At 41.8% G+C, this 18494-nt stretch overlaps 1 protein-coding gene across 8 annotated transcripts in view; it reads right to left on the bottom strand.

Moving 5' to 3' along the window:
• Nucleotides 1-2969, bottom strand: part of SPAST (spastin) — a 50484-nt gene extending 47515 nt beyond the window's left edge. For 4 of the 8 annotated variants that reach the window (XM_081590316.1, XM_081590314.1, XM_081590315.1 and 1 more), the window contains exons 1-2: nt 2794-2969; nt 2253-2483 (exon numbers count right to left, since the gene is read on the bottom strand). In XM_081590316.1, coding sequence (XP_081446442.1) covers nt 2253-2403 — 151 coding nt within the window. In that variant the 5' untranslated portion in view covers nt 2404-2483; nt 2794-2969. Of the gene's footprint in view, nt 1-2252 lie in introns of all 8 variants that reach the window. The other 4 variants (XM_081590312.1, XM_081590309.1, XM_081590310.1 and 1 more) reach the window with 1 other exon arrangement.
• Between the last annotated feature and the right edge of the window lie 15525 nt (nt 2970-18494).

Consider the following 18494-nt stretch of genomic DNA (forward strand, 5'->3'; position numbering starts at 1 on the left):
TAGGAAACTTGTGAAGACTATCTATTCAATTCATTTCTATTTGTTTTGATGCAGAAGGAAAGAGAAAGGATGAAATTCTCCTGGAATTTAGTTCTGTATTGTCAAGGATGCCGGAGAGGCAAACAGACCTCAAATGTGAACTCTTGCATCTACTGAATTAAAGTTACACTATAAAAAATTTCAATATGCTCAAGGGAAAATCTGAGATAAAAGAGAACCACAACAATGTAAACTCAGTTTTACTTCACTTTTAGAGGAAAATGAATATAACTAATTTGCTTCAGTTTGAACCAATTTCCTTTGGAATATAATGCAGCAGTTGTAGAACTCAAACTCAAGAGTTATCATTGCCTATTCTGATGTCCACTTTAGAAACTAAAGTATAAATAAAGCAAAACCTTTGAACAGAAACATTATCTGCTGAAAGAGAGTGAAATATGTGGTACATAGATTGCTGAAAATATTTATACTTAAATATTTTAAGAGGACTTAAATATAATAGAGGCATATATGTGATACCCAAAGATAAATCACCAGCATGAAATCCAAGGTCTGAATTCCACTTCCATCACTTACCCCTCACATGGAACTGATTTCTCTTTAATTTTAAGAGTCTAGGACCTTTTTTTAAAGCCTAAGTTTTCGTTGATCTGTTTTGCTACCTCCCAACTCCCATCACCCAGTGTTAACAAAATTTCCTTGTGTGTACTGGCATTCTCTTTTGAAATACAACAAATGATCTACCCTCAAATATATCCTTCTATTCAACTTTTGACCTAGATTAGTAAACTTCAGAGGACTCTATTATAACAAAATAGTGCAATAAAACAGTGCTTCTCTAGAAAGGGATAATGGTATATGCTTCTTCATCCTCCTCAGGTGATCTTGGATCTTCCTTAGAGGCAGTAAATAAAGTAGTTAATAAAAAATTTCCCTCCAAAAACACACAGTATTCTTTTCTTAAATGTGCCTCCTTTCTTCAACTTTCTGAAACTTCCTCTCTGTCCTTTCACTCCAAACCCATGAATACTGCCTCCTTCCTTATATCCTACTTCCCAGTCCAAGGCCCCACAAAGGAAATGGACTTCAACGAAACGGAAAACCTAGAATAGTTTGTGGAGTTAGTAGTGCAGACACTACAAATGAACTGCAGATTGCTTTTTTTATACTAATGAACAATGCAAATGAGTAGTTAGAGGGAAAAGATCTCAGCAAACTGGAGTTAGGGATGAAAGGAGGGATTTTCAAAATGTTATAATTTCATTTATCATCTTCCATAAAAATTTTTCATTAGCAATCAGCATAGTTTGGAATGACCTGCTTTAACCTTCTGAATCTCAATTTGTTCATCTGTAAAATGCTAAAACTAACAGTATCTTCACCTCAGGGGGTAATTGTGAGGATTAAACAGATAACACATGCATAGCCAAGAAAATAGTGCCTGGCATATAAAAAGACTAAAAAAAAAAATGTTAGTTTAAAAGAAATCTGAAGAATGTGGTACCCTTGCTTCCATCCAGAAACAGAAATCTTTACATTTTACTGTAAAATAGTATGTATAAACTAATCCTATTTATTCAATATTTCAATTTAGAAATTTTGAATGGAATACTTGGCATATTCATTGAGATGAGAGCAAATCAACCATGGGCAAAAGTTTTATACTAAAACAGAATTTTATTGAAAATACTTAGAAGTCATTATATTGATAAAAATAACTGTCATGAAACTTAAAAAATAGTGCAAATTCAGCTGTAATCATATGCAGCTGTTCCTTTCAAAATTAAGTCAGCATTTGTTCTCTTTTTCTGACACTACAGTACTCTGCTTTCACTAAAAGCCTGTAACAAGGAACAGCTTCTTCGATATCAAAACCTTTTGGAAACCTGGCTCAGAGCAAGCCACTCACTGTTTACAGCGCTAGAAAGGATCTGTGTGGTCACTCTAGGACAACTGTCACTGTCACCAGCACGTCTAGATGTCTCACAGGGACTCGGGTCATGCAGAAATGTAGGTGTAGGCTAGTATCTGAAACAAAGTCAGCGGCTAGGGTGCCTGAAAGGGGAGAGGTTTTCAACTGAGACTCATAAAGGATGAGGGTCTAACCCCGAGGAAGCGGTCTCGCAGGGCAGATCAGCTCCGGGGGTGCCCGCTGGCCTCGGCAGGAAAGGGACGCAGGTGTTGCCCTCCCTCGGCGACCCCACCGCTTTCTTCCTGGCGCCGCCGCCCCCTCCCCCCAGCTCCCCATTTACCCTTCTCGTCCTCATCGATGCGCAGGGCGACGGAGATGTACTCGAAGGCCTGTTTGTGGAACGCTCGGACGCGCTCGGCCTCCCCGCCTGGCACCGGTGCCGGGGGCGAGGCCGAGGCCGGCGCGGCCCCGGAGCTCCTCTTGGCGGCCATGAGGGCGCGGGACAAGCGCTGGCAGAGCCACACGAAGAGGAGCCCCAGGTGGAAGGCGACCAGACGCAGCAGCGCGAAGCCTACGAACAGCGGGTAGGAGAAGTAGTACAGGTTCCGCTTATGCGGCGATTGGGGCGGAGGGGCCGGCTTGGGGGCGGGACGGGAGCGGGCCAGGCAGGGGGGCGGAGGCCTGGGAGGCACCGGGCTGCTGGGGCCGCCGGAGCCTTTCTTCTTCCCTCGTCCACCCGGAGAATTCATTCACAGCTCCCACTGCCGCCGCCGCCATAACCCGCCTCCCGCAGACCGACGGCGGCCAAGCGACGGCGGCGGCCACTGGGACGGCAAGGGCCACAGACCCCCGCGCGCCCCCCGGTCCCAGGAGCTGTGCACCTCCGCGCGCTGCTCGCCGGCCCCGCCCCTTTCTCCTCGCTCGTCCAGGAGCACAACCCCTCCTCCTCCTCCTGCGGTCGGTGGCTCCTGCCCCTCCCTCTCTCTGTCCCCTCGGCCGCTCGGTAGCTCAGAGCGGCGGCCGGGAGCGCAAGCGCAGCCCTCCCGACTCGTTCTCCGGCGCGTGCGCGCACGTCGCCGTCTTTGTTGCCCTGAGCTCCTTGTGCGCATGTGCGCCGCTCGCCATTCCGGCCGTTCCCCCGCGGAACTACACTTTCCAGTATGCTGTTCGGCCTACTTAGACCTTAGGGACCCTTAGCTCAATCGATTTCGCTGACCCTAGCAGCTCGGTATCAGGGCACCTACCCCGTTAACTCAAGAAAGGGACCGCTGCAGTTTGGGGTCCCTCGGCTAGTTCGCAGGACTTGCAGTGTCATCGTTTTCTTATATTTCTTTCAGCATTTTCTGCCAGTCTTCCACAAGGAATGGTTGATCTCAGTTTCACCGCAAAAGTAATGGGTCCAATCTAGTAATTATTATCTGAGTAGAGGTTGTAGGGACGCTCAAAAACGTCAGGTCTCTGAAAACGAAACTGTTAGTTCATTGGGATGAAATAATCGATTCGAGAGGTCTAATTAATTTGGTACGTATTTATGACCAACCTAGACAGCATATTGGGCTTCTCTGGTGTCTCAGACGGTAAAAACGTCTGCCTACAATGCGGGAGACCCGGGTTCGATCCCTGGGCCGGGAAGAACCCCTGGAGAAGGAAATGGCAACCCATTCCAGAACTCTTGCCTGGAAAATCCCATGGACGGAGGAGCCTAGTAGGATACCGTCTATGGGGTCGCGAAGAGTCAGACACAACTGAGCGACTTCACTTTCACTTTCAGACAGCATATTAAAAAGGAGAGACATTACTTTGCCAACAAAGGTCCCTTTAGTCAAAGCTATGGTTTTTCCAGTAATCATGTATGGATGTAAGACTTGGACTATAAAGAAAGCTGAGTGCCAAAAAATTGATGCTTTTTAACTGTGGTGTTAAACAATACTCTTGAGAGTCCCTTGGACAGCAAGGAGATCCAACCAGTCCATCCTAAAGGAAATCAGTCTTGAGTGTTAATTGAAATGACTGATGCTGAAGCTGAAACTCCAATACTTTGGCCACCTGATGCAAAGAACTGACTCATTTGAAAAGACCTTGGTGCTGGGAAAGATGGAAGGCGGGAGGAGAAGGGGACGACAGAGGATGAGATGGTTGGATGGCATCACCGACTCAATGGACATGAGTCTGAGTAAGCTCCGCGAGTTGGTGATGGACAGGGAGGCCTGGTGTGCTGCAGTCCATGGGGTCACAAAGAATCGGGCACGACTGAGCGACTGAACTGAAGTTAACTAGATGTCTAATCTGAAGAATTAATTTCAATAAGGGAATTTTTAGGTTTTGCATAGTAGTCATTCCATACTTCCTCAGGAATCCAGACTGGACTTTTTTTTTCTGTTTTTCAAAATCTGCTTGACTTCCCTTCCTTTGGAGAACTACCCCTGCTGCCAGTATTATTCTGAGCAGCAAGCGCAGAACCTCGCCTCCCAGGTCACAGAGGGGAAACACTAGGGAAGCCCCAGGTTGCCCATACTGTCCTAGAAACTGGAATCTTGCATGGAGACACACTGAGATAGGAGGTAACTTAAGAACCGACTGCTCTAAAGAGCTACTCTATCAGTTCATATCATTGAGATGCTCAGAACTACCAGGTTCCTGGGCTGGTCACTTACTTGATAAACTATCTCAAAACTATTGAATCTGTTTCTCTGTTTTTCTCTTCTCTTTCTCACACTCCCTTTCTCCTTCCCCCATCTCTCTTTTTCTCTCTCATCTATCACCCTATTTTTTTTTTTTGTCTCTTCTCTTTCTCTGTTTATTTGGGTTAGCCGTAGTTGTTTCTTGTTGCCCCAAACTAAGGAATCCTAATTGATATAAAGACTTCATCGTTTACAGTGTAAGGTTTACAAATGCTTCCAAGAAACTACATATTCTGGCCACATCTTTACCTAACTTTTGTGCAGTACTACAGTCTTACAAATATAGGCTACTGCAAAAATGACCTACTCCCTGTTTCCCTCTTACTGCTCCCCACCCTTTTTCCTGCTTCTGTCCCTCTGCCAGTTCCTCAGTCTGAAATGCCTTCTCTTTTTCACATCTGATTAATTCAATTCCTGAAGTCTCTCTTTTGAACCCTGTGGCATGATTCTGTTGTGTGAAAATTGATTTATACATTTATCATGTAAAATATGATATATCCATTGTTCTGCATCCAAATTCAACCAATAGCTGGTGGAAAATATTTGAAAAAACCAAAAAGTTCCAGAAAGCAAAATTTGAACTTGCCACTTGGCCTGCCACTATTTACATAGTAATTACATTGTATCCGGTGTTGTAAGTGGCCTAGAGATTATTTCAAGTATATGGTAGAATGTGAGTTGTTGTTGTTCAGTCGTTCAGTCATGTCTGACTCTTTGCGACCTCATGGACTGCAGATCGCCAGGCTTCCCTGTCCTCCACCATCTCCTGGAGTTTGCTCAAACTCATGTCCATTGAGTTGGTGATGCCATCCAACCATCTCATCCTCTGTCCTCCCCTTCTCCTCCTTCCTTCAGTCTTTCCCAGCATCAGGGTCTTTTCCAATGAATCAGCTCTTGGCATCAGGTGGCCAAAGTATTGGAGCTTCACCTTCAACATCAGTCATTCCAGTGAATATTCAGGGTTGATTTCCTTTAGGATTGACTGGTTTGATCTCCGTGCTATCCAAGGGACTTTCAAGAGTCTTCTCCAGCACCACAGTTCAAAAGCATCAATTCTTCTGCATAGGAACCTGGAACGTTAGGTCCATGAATCAAGGTAAATTGGAAGTGGTCAAACAGGAGATGGGAAGAGTGAACGCTGACGTTTTAGGAATCAGTGAACCGAAATGGACAGGAATGGGCGAATTTAATTCAAATGACCATTATATCTACTATTGTGGGCAAGACTCCCTTAGAAGAAATGGAGTAGCCATCATAGTCAACAAAAAAGTCCAAAATGCAGTACTTGGTTGCAATCTGAAAAATGACAGAATGATCTTGGTTCATTTCCAAGACAAACCATTCAATATCACAGTAATCCAAGTCTATGCCCCCAACCACTAATGCCGAAGAAGCTAAAGTTGAATGGTTCTATGAAGACCTACAAGACCTTCTAGCACTAACACCAAAAAAAAGATGTCCTTTTCATCATAGGGGGCAGGCATGCAAGAGTAGGAAGTCAAGAGATACCTGGAGTAACAGGCAAGTTTGGCCTTGGAGTACAACATGAAGCAGCGCAAAGGCTAACAGAGTTTTGCCAAGAGAACGCACTGGTCATGGCAAACACCCTCTTCCAACAACACAAGAATGTGAGTATATTATATTAACAAACAAATACTATGTCATTTTATGTAATAGACTTGAGCATCCCTGGCTTTTGGTATTGGGGAACAGAGAAATGACTGTATAACATGTATATTTTTTAAAGAAAGAATAAACAGCTTCTATTTTAAGAAACACTAATGTAATCTGTTCTTTGAAGCACTCTGTGATTCCTCTCCCTAATCTCAATCTCTTTTCTTCCCTCTAGAGGAAGACACTATTCTGAATTTTGGGTTTTGTGTTTTTTTTATGCCATATGACCTTCGGGATCTTAGTTCCTTGGTCAGGAATCAAACCTGTGCCCCTTGCAGTGGAAGCATAGAGTCTTAACCACTGGAATGCCAGAGAATTTATCTGAATTTTGTTTATTTTCTTTCTTTTTTAAAAATTTTGTTTAAAAAAATGTTTCTTAGAAAAGAATTCTTTTCCTCTAAAAAAAGGTAAAAAAAAAAACAAAAAAAAAAAACCTCTTCAGTTTTTACAAACCCTTGTGTCTAGGGCTGACTTTCAATAGATTGAAGCATGGGAGTTGTTCTGCTATGTACGAAACCCTGACCCAGAAGCAGGTTGTCTACGAATGGTTTAGCACCAGGTTCTCCAGGAACATGCAGTGCGTGATGGGCAAGGGGGTATCCTGAATTTTGTACTCATCATTTTTCCTCCTTTTCATTTTAGTTTCAAGTATATATTAAAATATATAAACATGTTATGTAGTTACATGGTTTTTACCTTATACAAATATAATCATATTGCACATATTCTTCTTAATTTGATTTTTCTGCTCAATATTAAGTGTTTGAGGACTTCCCTGGTAGTACGCTGGCTGAGAATTCACCTGCCAATGCAGGGGGCACAGATTCAATCCCGGGTCCAGGAAGATCCCATATCTACTGAGTCTGTGCTCTAGAGCCCTTGGACCGCAACTACTGAAGCATGCATGCCTAGAGCCTGTGCTCCACAACAAAAGAAGCCACCACAGGAGAAGAATGAGCACCACAGGAAGACTTGTTCACACTTGCTGCAGCTAGAGAATGTCCATGAACAGCAATAAAGACCCAGCACAACGAAAAATATAAATAAATAAATACTAAGTATTTGAGATTCCTTCTTGTTGGTTTGTATCAGTTCAGTTGCTCAGTCGTGTCTGACTCTTTGCGACCCCATGAATCGCAGCACGGCAGGCCTCCCTGTCCATCACCAACACCAAGAGCCTACTCAAACTCAGGTCCATCGAGTCAGTGATGCCATCCAGCCACCTCATCCTCTGTTGTCCACTTCTCCTCCTGCCCCCAAGCCTTCCCAGCATCAGGGTCTTTCCGATGAGTCAACTCTTCGCATGAGGTGGCCAAAGTATTGGAGCTTCAGCGTCATCATCAGTCCTTCCAATGAACACCCAGGACTGATCTCCTTTAGGGTGGACTGGTTGGATCTCCTTGAGGTCCAAGAGACTGCCAAGAGTCTTCTCCAACACCACAGTTCAAAAGCATCAATTCTTCGGTGCTTGGCTTTCTTCACAGCCCAACTCTTACATCCATACATGACTACTGGAAAAACCATAGCCTTGATTAAACGGACCTTTGTTGGCAAAGTAGTGTCTCTGCTTTTAAATATGCTATCTAGGTTGGTCATAACTTTCCTTCCAAGGAATAAGCGTCTTTTAATTTCATGGCTGCAATCACCATCAGCAGTGATTTTGGAGCCCCCAAAAATAAAGTCTGACACTGTTTCCACTGTTTCCCCATCTATTTCCCATGAAGTGATGGGACCAGATGCCATGATCTTAGTTTTCTGAATGTTGAGCTTTAAGCCAACTTTTTCACTCTCCTCTTTCATGTTCATCAAGAGGCTTTTTAGTTCCTCTTCACTTTCTGCCATAAGGGTGGTGTCATCTGCATATCTGAGGTTATTGGTATTTCTCCTGGCAATCTTGATTCCAGCTTGTGCTCATCCAGCCCAGCGTTTCTCATGATGTACTCTGCATAGAAGCTAAATAAGCAGGGTGACAATATACAGCCTTGACGTACTCCTTTTCCTATTTGGAACCAGTCTGTTGTTCCATGTCCAGTTCTAACTGTTGCTTCCTGTCCTGCATACAGGTTTCTCAAGAGACAGGTCAGATGGTCTGGTATTCCCATCTCTTTCAGAATTTTCCACAGTTTATTGTGATCCACACAGTCAAAGGCTTTGGAATAGCCAATAAAGCAGAAATAGATGTTATTATGGAACTCTCTTGCTTTTTCGATGATCCAGCAGATGTTGGCAATTTGATATCTGGTTTCTCTGCCTTTTCTAAAATCAGCTTGAACATCTGGAAGTTCACAGTTCACGTATTGCTGAAGCCTGGCTTGGAGAATTTTGAGCATTACTTTACTAGCGTGTGAGATGAGTGCAATTGTGTGGTAGTTTGAGCATTCTTTGGCATTGCCTTTCTTTGGGATTGGAATGAAAACTGATCTTTTCCAGTCCTGTGGCCACTGCTGAGTTTTCCAAATTTGCTGGCATATCGAGTGCAGCACTTTCACTGCATCAACTCTGAGGATTTGAAATAGCTCAACTGGAATTCCATCACCTCCACTAGCTTTGTTTGTAGTGATGCTTTCTAAGGCCCACTTGACTTCACATTCCAGGATGTCTGGCTCTAGGTGAGAGATCACACCGTCGTGAATATCTGGGTCGTGAAGATCTTTTTTGTATAGTTCTTCTGTGTATTCTTGCCACCTCTTCTTAATATCTTCTGTTTCTGTTAGGTCCATACCATTTCTGTCCTTTATTCAGCCCATCTTTGCATGAAATGTTCCCTTGGTATCTCTAATTTTCTTGAAGAGATCTCTAGTCTTTCTCATTCTGTCATTTTCCTCTATTTCTTTGCATTGATCGCTGAGGAAGGCTTTTTTATCTCTCCTTGGTATTCTTTGGAACTCTGCATTCAAATGGGAATATCTTTCCTTTTCTCCTTTGATTTTCGCTTCTCTTCTTTTCACAGCTATTTGTAAGGCCTTCTCAGACAGCCATTTTGCTTTTTTGCATTTCTTTTCCATGAGGATTGTCTTGATCCCTGTCTCCTGTGCAATGTCAGGAACCTCCGTCCATAGTTCTTCAGGCACTCCGTTTATCAGACCTAGTCCCTTAAATCTATTTCTCACTTCCACTGTATAATCATAAGGGATTTGATCTAGGTCATACCTGAGTGGTCTAGTGGTTTTCCCTACTTTCTTCAATTTAAGTCTGAATTTCACAATAAGGAGTTCATGATCTGAGCCACAGTCAGCTCCCGGTGTTGTTTTTGCTGACTGTATAGAGCTCCTCCATCTTTGGCTGCAAAGAATATAATCAGTCTGATTTCGGTGTTGACCATCTGGTGATGTCCATGTGTGGAGTCTTCTCTTGTGTTGTTGGAAGAAGGTGTTTGCTATGACCAGTGCATTCTCTTGGCAAAACTCTATTAGCCTTTGCCCTGCTTCATTCTGTACTCCAAGGCCAAATTTGCCTGTTACTCCAGGTATCTCTTGACTTCCTAGTGTTGCATTCCAGTTCCCTATAATGAAAAGGACATCTTTTTTGGGTGTTAGTTCTAAACGGTCTTGTAGGTTTCATAGAACCATTCAACTTCAGCTTCTTCAGCGTTACTGGTTGGGGCATAGGCTTGGATTACCATGATATTGAATGGTTTGCCTTGGAACCGAACAGAGATCATTCTGTCTTTTTTGAAATTGCATCCAAGTACTGCATTTTGGACTCTTGTTGATCATGATGGCTACTCCCATTTCTTCTATGGGATTCCTGCCCACAGCCCTAGATATAATGGTCATCTGAGTTAAATTCACCCATTCCTGTCCATTTTAGTTCTCTGATTCCTAGAATGTCAACGTTCACTCTTGCCATCTCCTGTTTGACCCCTTCCAATTTCCCTTGATTCATGGACCTAACATTTCAGGTTCCTATGCAATATTGCTCTTTACAGCATCGGACCTTGCTTCTGTCACCAGTCACATCCACAACTGGGTATTGTTTTTGCTTTGGCTCCATCCCTTCATTCCTTCTGGAGTTATTTCTCCACTGATCTCCAGTAGTATATTGGGCACCTACCAACCTGGGAGTTCCTCTTTCAATATCCTATCATTTTGCCTTTACATACTGTTCATGGGTTTCTCAAGGCAAGAATACTGAAATGGTTTGCCATTCCTTTCTCCAGTGGACCACATTCTGTCAGACCTCTCCACCATGACCCATCCATCTTGGGTGGCCTCACACGGCATGGCTTAGTTTCATTTAGTTAGACAAGGCTGTGGTTCCTGTGATCAGATTGGCTATTTTTCTGTATAGGTATGGTGTATTTGTTTTCACTGCAACTGTTGAAGGGTATTTAGTTTGGTGCCAGTTTTGTTTTTTTTCCCCCTAAGTAACTAACTTCTTAACTTAGCCAAGACACAGCACAATAGTAGAGTGGTTCTGGAGTCAGACTACTGCATTCCAATCCCTGTTCCGCCACCTTCTTGTACTAGTGAGTCGGCCGGCCTCCACGTCTGTAGTTCAACTTCCACACCTGTTACATAACAGAGTTATTCCAGTGCCTGGAATGAAGTTGCAGCTGAATATTTGTTGAATGAGTTCTCCCACATTTATACATATATTATAATCCAAGTAAAATAAAATACTGACAAGGTTCTGAGCACTGTTTGCTCTTTCCCAGGACCACAGTTATCCTCAGGTCATTTTTCTTTTTTTTTTTTTTTTCTTTTTTTTTTCATTTTTCTTTCTCTTAGAATTAATTTTCCTCCTACTTCCACCATCAAAATCCTTCAAGACTCTAATATTATCTTCTTGATAAATCCTCCCCTTACCACTTCCAGCAGAAATTATATTTGTTTAATTCTTATAACAATATGGTTGTGTTACTCTGTGGTTCTTCTAATATATAGTTTGTGTTATTTAAATACTTTACTACCTCCTGATATAGTTTATAAATTCTTTTCAAGGCAGTGGCCAAACTTTATGTATTTTGGTTCACTTTCTGCACCTAGCCTGATGCCTTGCTTATGGTACTTATTTAATAAATATTAATATTTTGAAAAACAATTCAAATATGGTAATTGCTGTAGGTATCTGTTGCTATGGGCTTCTCTGGTAGCTCAGCTGGTAAAGAATCTACCTGCAATGTGGGAGACCTGGGTTCGATCCCTGGGTTGGGAAGGTCCCCCAGAGAAGGAAACGATTACCCACTCCAGTATTCTTGCCTGGAGAATTCCATGGACTGTATAGTCTATGGGGTCGCAAAGAGTCGGACATGACTGAGCAACTTTCACTTTCTGTTGCAATGTAATTAACCACTCCAAAACTTACCGACTTAAGATAACCATTTATTTACTCACAGTTTCGTAAGTCAGCAACTTGGACTAAGTTTGGCGGGGTGGTTCTTCTGCTGGCCTTGCCTGGGTTCATTTATATGAATGCAGTAATCTACTACAGGCTTGACTGCAGCTGTATTGCATAGCTATCTTCATTCACATGTCCAGATGCTGGTGGTGGCTATTGACTGGGGCATGTATCTCCAGCAGAATATTCCATGTCTCTTTTTTTTTCTTTGTAACTTTTTATTTATTTATTTTATTTTTGACTACACTGGATTTTCCTTGCTTTGCATGGTCTTTCTCTAGTTGCAGTGAGAGGGGGCTACTCTTCATTTCAAAGTGCACTTCTCATTGTAGTGGCTTCTTCTGTTGCCAACCACAGGCTCTAGGCACTCAGGCTTAGTAGTTGCGGCTCACAGGCCCTAGAGTGTGGGCTCAGTAGTTTTGTGGGCTTCCACAGCATGTGAAATCTTCCCAGACCAGGGATTGAACCCGTGTCCCCTGCATTGGCAAGCAGATTCTTATTCACTATACCACCTGGGAAGTCCCACCATCCTTCTTTCTATAGCGTCTGGCTTCCAACAGAGCATGAAAGGAAGATGTAAATCCTCTTTAAGCCTAAACTTCAAAGTTGCATAATGTAATTTCTGCTGCATTCTATTATCAAAGGAAGTCATATGGCCAACCTCAATGGAAGAGATGAGAAAATAAATTCCACATCTCAATGGAGTAGTACCAAAGACACATTGCAAAGAAGTGTACATGTATGGATGGAAGGAATTATTGTGGCCATCTTTAGAAGTAATCTACCACAGTGATTGTAGGTAGAATTTCCTTTTACCTCTATTTCAGATTAGAGCTTAAGATGGATCGCTCATCTAAGAGAGCATTTCCCAGCCATTTTGCTGAGTCATCAAAACATTCCTAGATTCAATCATGAGGTACAGTAACATACTTAAGTTTAAGGAGACAACAGCAAAGTAATAATGATGATGACTACTACTACTAGCTAACATTTATTGAACCCATATTCTAGGCTAAGCAGGTTAACTTGACTTTTGTAGTCAATCACCACTATTTTAAGCCTTATTGCCTCCATTTTTCAAAATAAGGAATTTGAGGCTCCTAACAGCCTGTTAGTTGCCCAACATCATGTATTAGTTAATGACACATGCTTCTTTAGGGTTTTAAGTTTAAAATCCAGGCCTCCAAAGAAAAACATTTTATATAGACTGTTTCTATTTTATTAATCTTGAAATAAATATATCACTAGCCCCTGGAACAAGAGTGATCTTTCATTCCTGAGCCTCCAGGTATTGGGTTTTTGGCCCCTTGACTCCCACTTGCTAGACCTCTGCTATCCAGTTGTTCTTAACATTGACTGCTTTTCTATACCTTTCCCTTTTTTTTTTTTTTTCTTTTTTTGGTTTGGTAAAAATATGGGCTTGAGAGAAAGACAGGTTGGTGTTTTGGTTCTCTCACTCATTGGTTGTGTGATATGGATCAAGTCCTTTAACTCATTTGTAAAATGGGTAGAATAAGAATTAAATTACAAAATAAAAGCATATATCTAAAACAGCCTGCATAATATCTGCAATGTAAGAAGGCTCAGTATATTTTATTTGTTTCTGTCTCTTACATGTACAATGCCATTCCAGAATTTATACTCTACTGGGATCTGAATTTTCAATAATCTCAGTCCACATCTTCTGCCTCTTGGAATTATATCCCAGTCAAATCCATTTTCGGAATTAACATCTTTTAAAACTTGTCTCAAGAAAAATAATGCCTGGATATTGTTGATGCTGTTTAGCTGCTAAGTCATGTCTGACTCTTTGTGACCCTGTGGGCTGTAGTCTACCAGGCTCCTCTGTCCATGGGATTTCCCAGGTAAGAATACTGGAATGGATTGCCATTTGCTTCTCCAGGGGATCTTCCTGACTCAGGGATTGAACCCAGGTCTCCTGCATTGGCAGGCGGATTCTTCACCACTGACCACCTGGGGAGCCCACCTAGCTATTACCCTGGCTTTATAACCTCCCTGGACTGAAGATACTAACCTTCTCAGCCATTTAATCTATAGCGTGACAACTTCCCCATTTTCAGATGGCAAGAACTTGCAGGACACTTAATCTTGAAGGGAATCTGGGCCAGTTTCACTAGGACAAAAAGGAGGACTTGAGTACTGTGCTAACCAATCCAGGACATTTGGTCACTTTATCACTTTAACCCACTAATTTATTTAGAAAGAGATTACCACTTAATAGTTGTTTTTATATATATATATATTGTAAATCTCCTTCTCTTCTAAGAAATTCCCCAACCTTCAGTTTGAAAGATGCCGAATTATTTGAAGTAGGGACCTATGACACTTATTAAGGATTTCTTTTCAATTAATAATTTAAAAAAAGTAAAATGAAGTGGTGCACCTAGAACCAAGAGAAGAGAGAGCTGATTTTGAAAAAGGCAGAAAATGTAAGAGAGAAACATTAAACATGGTTGGAGATAAGGAATGGCAAGAGTAGAGTAACAATTAGGGATTTTTATCCTATAGCTATGTTTATAAGCAAAAACATGAAAGAAAGAAAGTAAAATTGCTCAGTCGTGTCTGACTCTTTGTGACCCCATGGACTGTAGCCTACCAGGCTCCTCTGTCCATGGGATTCTCCAGGCAAGAATACTGGAGTGGGTTGCCAAAACATAGTTATGGACAATTAATCATTTCCCCACATTGTGACATATATTTATTCATTCATTTGTTCAACAAATATATTAAGCACAGACAACCTGACAGGTGATGAGTAAGGTGCCAGGACACAGTAGGGAATAAGAGCAAGTTTACAGTCCAATACATGGGTAAAAAACTTAAATAGCAAGTAGCAACAGTGGTCAGACATATACATATATAATTTCCATGTGTGGATGTGGAATTCAAAAATTGATACATGATGTGAATAATAAAGGTTTTGAAAAATAAATAAATTCTTAAAAATATTTTGAGAAATTAAAGAGTAGCATTCCCTTATTAAATGTGACAGCTGTTACTCGGCTCCAGCTCTTTGCCTTTCAAAAATGTGTGCCTCTGTTGCCAAAGTTTTAAAACATTTAAAGAGAAACCAGAATTCTGAATTTTTATGTGAAATTTATTGCTTAGGAGATGTTGACTCAAAATCTGAAAACAAACAAACCAAAACAAAACTGAGGCACCAGTTTGATAGTCTCTAGTTTGTAGAGGATTTGTTACTAGGGAAAGTGTGGATGAGCTCATGGTTTTGAAATAGTAGTAGGTGTAACAGTATAAATTGTTACCTAATTTGCTCAGCTCAGTTTTTAAAGCTGTGAGGCTATGGAGGCAGAGCAGAGTCAGTTAACACAGGATATTAAATGAATGCAGTAGAATGGCAGTCTAAATTACCAGAAGGTATATTCACTCATCACTCTAAAGAAAAGACTTGCGTATGTAAACATGCTACGTTTCTATGTTTATGGTGGGCAAGGCATTTACTCTGACATACATGAAAAGGAGAGTAATGGGAATTGTTAGCACTGGGTGAATGTTGGGGCACATAAAAGAAATTGTTGTTTCCCAGAGTGGTTTCTATTGTAGTTTCAGAAACTCTTCATTATCCTTGAGATCCTTCTCCTCATCTTATCAGATAAGCTTGATTCCTATACTGTTTGTAAAATTATTTACTTATTTATTTTTGGTGCAATGGGTCTTTGGTGCTGTGCACCAGCTTTCTCTAGTCACAGCCAGCAGGGGCTGCTCTCTAGATGTGGTGCGAGGGTTTCAGTACTTGCGGCACAGAGGCTTAGCTGCCCAAGGCATGTGGAATCTTCCCAGAACAGGGACTGAACCCATGTTCCCTGCATTGGCAGGCAGACTCTTGAACTGCTGGACCACCAGGGAAGTCCTCAGTTCCTATATTCTAGTATTTGTTGTTGTTCTGTCGCTTAGTTGTGTCCCACTCTTTGCCACCCCATGGACTGTAGCACGCCAGGCTTCCCTGCCCTTCACCGTCTCCCAGAGCTTGCTCAAACTTATGTGCATTGAGTTGGTAATGCCGTCTAACTATCTTGTCTTCTGTCATCCCCTTCTCATCCTGCCTTCAATCTTTCCCAGCATCAGGATCTTTTCCAGTGAGTCAGCTCTTCGCATCAGGTGGCCAAAGTTTTGGAGCTTCACCTGAAGCATCAGTCCTTCCAATGAATATTCAGGATTGATTTCCTTTAGGATTGACTGGTTTGATCTCCTTGCAGTCCTAGGGGACTCTCAAGAGTCTTCTCCAGCACATATTCTTACAACATATTTTTGCAAGGATACCTGAGTTTCTCCATTTAATTTCTTCATCAGTGAAATTATGTTAGTTGGAATTATGTCCCCTTGGCCCCATTCCTCCCTGCTTTGCCTAAACAATTATTCTTTGGTCCAACTTGCTCCAAGGATACCTGCTTGCATTTATCTCAACTTCATGTGAACTCCTTCAGAATTAAAGCTAGCATTCATCTGTAATCAGTTATCTTATATTGACATTTAAATGTCTGATCTAGCTGAACTAGAATACATACTTATAGGGCAGGCACTGTAATTTATATTTATCTTAAACTCTCCAAGAGTGGAAGATCTCCATGTTTACCCCCAGGTTTGGTGACTTACTAGAAGTACTCACACAATTCAATTTCTCTGATGGCTCAGATGGTAAAGAATCTTCCTGCAGTGCAGGAGACCTACATTCAATCCCTGGGCTGAGAAGATCCCTTGGAGAAGGGAATGGCTACCCACTCCAGTATTCTTGCCTGGAAAATTACGTGGACAGAGCAGCTTGTTGGGCTACAGTCCATGGGTTCGTAAAGAGTCGGACATGACTGAGAGACTTTCACTCACTCACTGGTACAACTCAGAATAGTCTTACTTGCAGCTCTGATTTATTACAGCAGAAGGATACAAAGCAAAATCGGCAAGGGACAAGGCACATGGACAAAGTCTGGAGGAAACCCAACATCAACTTCCAAGAGCCTTCTCTCAGTTGAGTCACACAGGACACCATTCCACCAGCAGTGAGATCTGATAGTATATGTGAAATGCTGTCTACCAGGGACACTCATCAGAAATTTAGTCCTGCTGATCATGTGGTCATCCTCTGCCTAACACATACCAAAAGTCCCCACTCCTAGAAGGAAAGCAGGTGCTTAACATAAACCATGTTGTCTGCACAAACATTTTAGACTCAGTGAGCCACTCTCATCATATAGGGAAAGTTTTAGAACAGTGTTGTTGTTTAGTAGCTAAGTCATGTCTGACTTTTGCAAACCCATGGACTGTTGCCCACCAGGCTGCTTTGTCCATGGGATTTCCCAAGCAAAAATACTGGAGTGGGTTGCCATTTTCTACCCTAGAGGATCTTCTTGACACAGGGATCAAACCCACATCTTCTGCATTGGCAGCTGGATTCTTTACCACTGAGCCATTGTGACCCAATATATCAGTGTAGGGAACAGTTTACTATTCAAATGCCTAGACACCAGCCAGTCTTTCAAGCAGGCCTTTCTAAAGCCAGCAGTCTCAGGCCTGCTATGTTAACTCTTTTCTGCAGATGCCCCATAAATAGGAGGGTAAAGGGAAGAATGAACAGGAAGTTTTATTTAAAATGCTATCATAAAACCAATTAGATTCATTACTCATGTAAATATTCTTCCTCATTATTGCCTGTGTTACATACAATAAAGTGACATATTTTCCAATTAAAAAAATGTATCTAAATATTTTTGGCCTCTTTTTTTTTTTTTTCCCCCACTTGTTCCCTGTGGCATGCGGGGTCTTAGTTCCTATATCAGGAACTGAATCTGTACTGCCTATAGTGGAAGTGCAGAGTCTTAACCACTAGACCACCAGGGAAATTCCTGGCCTTTAAACTTTTTTTTGCAGGTGCATTTGTGTATTTCTGTATTTCCCTGTTGCTGTTATTAGTGGTGTTTCACCAGTTTGCTATTCATGGGTGTGATGGGGCTTTCTCTTTCTCTTCTGCATCAGGTGGTCCTCAGTGTGATTGGAGATGGCAGGGATGAGCATGTTCCTGGCCTTTTAATTTTAAAACAAATTCATGCCTTTGCTAAAAAAAAAAAACTCAAACAATATAAAAGTTTGTAGAAAGCAATGACTTATTTACCTTCCACATTTTCACTCTCCACAGGTAACCACTATTAATAGTTTGTTGTATATCTCTCTAGGCTTTTTTCTATGCATATACAAGTATGTACATGCAAAAAAAAAAAAAAAGAAACTCACTACACAGATTTCCTACAACATGTGTTTTCAGATAAAATTATGTTGTGAGTGTTTTTAACAGGCCAGTACGTATAGATGTAGATTTATATAGCTATGAAAAATCTAGACACCATATTAAAAAGCAGACATCACTTTGCCAAACAAGGTGCATATAGTCAAAGCTATGGTTTTTCCAGTAGTCACGTACAGATGTGAGAGTTGGATCATAAAGAAGGCTGTGTGCTGAAGAATCGATGCTTTTAAATTGTGGTCCTGGAGAAGACTCTTGACAGTCCCTTGGACTGCAAGGAGATAAAACTAGTCAATCCTAAAGGAAATCAACCCTGAATCTTTATTGGAAGGACTGATGCTCTAATGCTTTGGCCACCTGATGTGAACAGTAAAGTCACTGGAAAAGCCCCTGATGCTGGGAAAGATTGAGGGCAGGAGGAGAAGGGGATGACAGAGGATGAGATGGTTAGATAGCATCACTGACTCGGTGGATATGAAACTGAGCAAACCCCAAGAAACAGTGGAGGCCAGAGGAGCCTGGCAGGCTATAGTCTACGAAGTCACAAAGAGTTGGACATGACTCAGCAATTGAACAACAGCACTGTAGATCTACCTCATTCTTTTCAATGGCTGCA

The sequence above is a fragment of the Giraffa tippelskirchi genome, chromosome 4 (genome assembly GCF_054371585.1).
Source record: "Giraffa tippelskirchi isolate mGirTip1 chromosome 4, T2T-mGirTip1v1.2.pri, whole genome shotgun sequence".
NCBI classification, from domain to species: domain Eukaryota; kingdom Metazoa; phylum Chordata; class Mammalia; order Artiodactyla; family Giraffidae; genus Giraffa; species Giraffa tippelskirchi.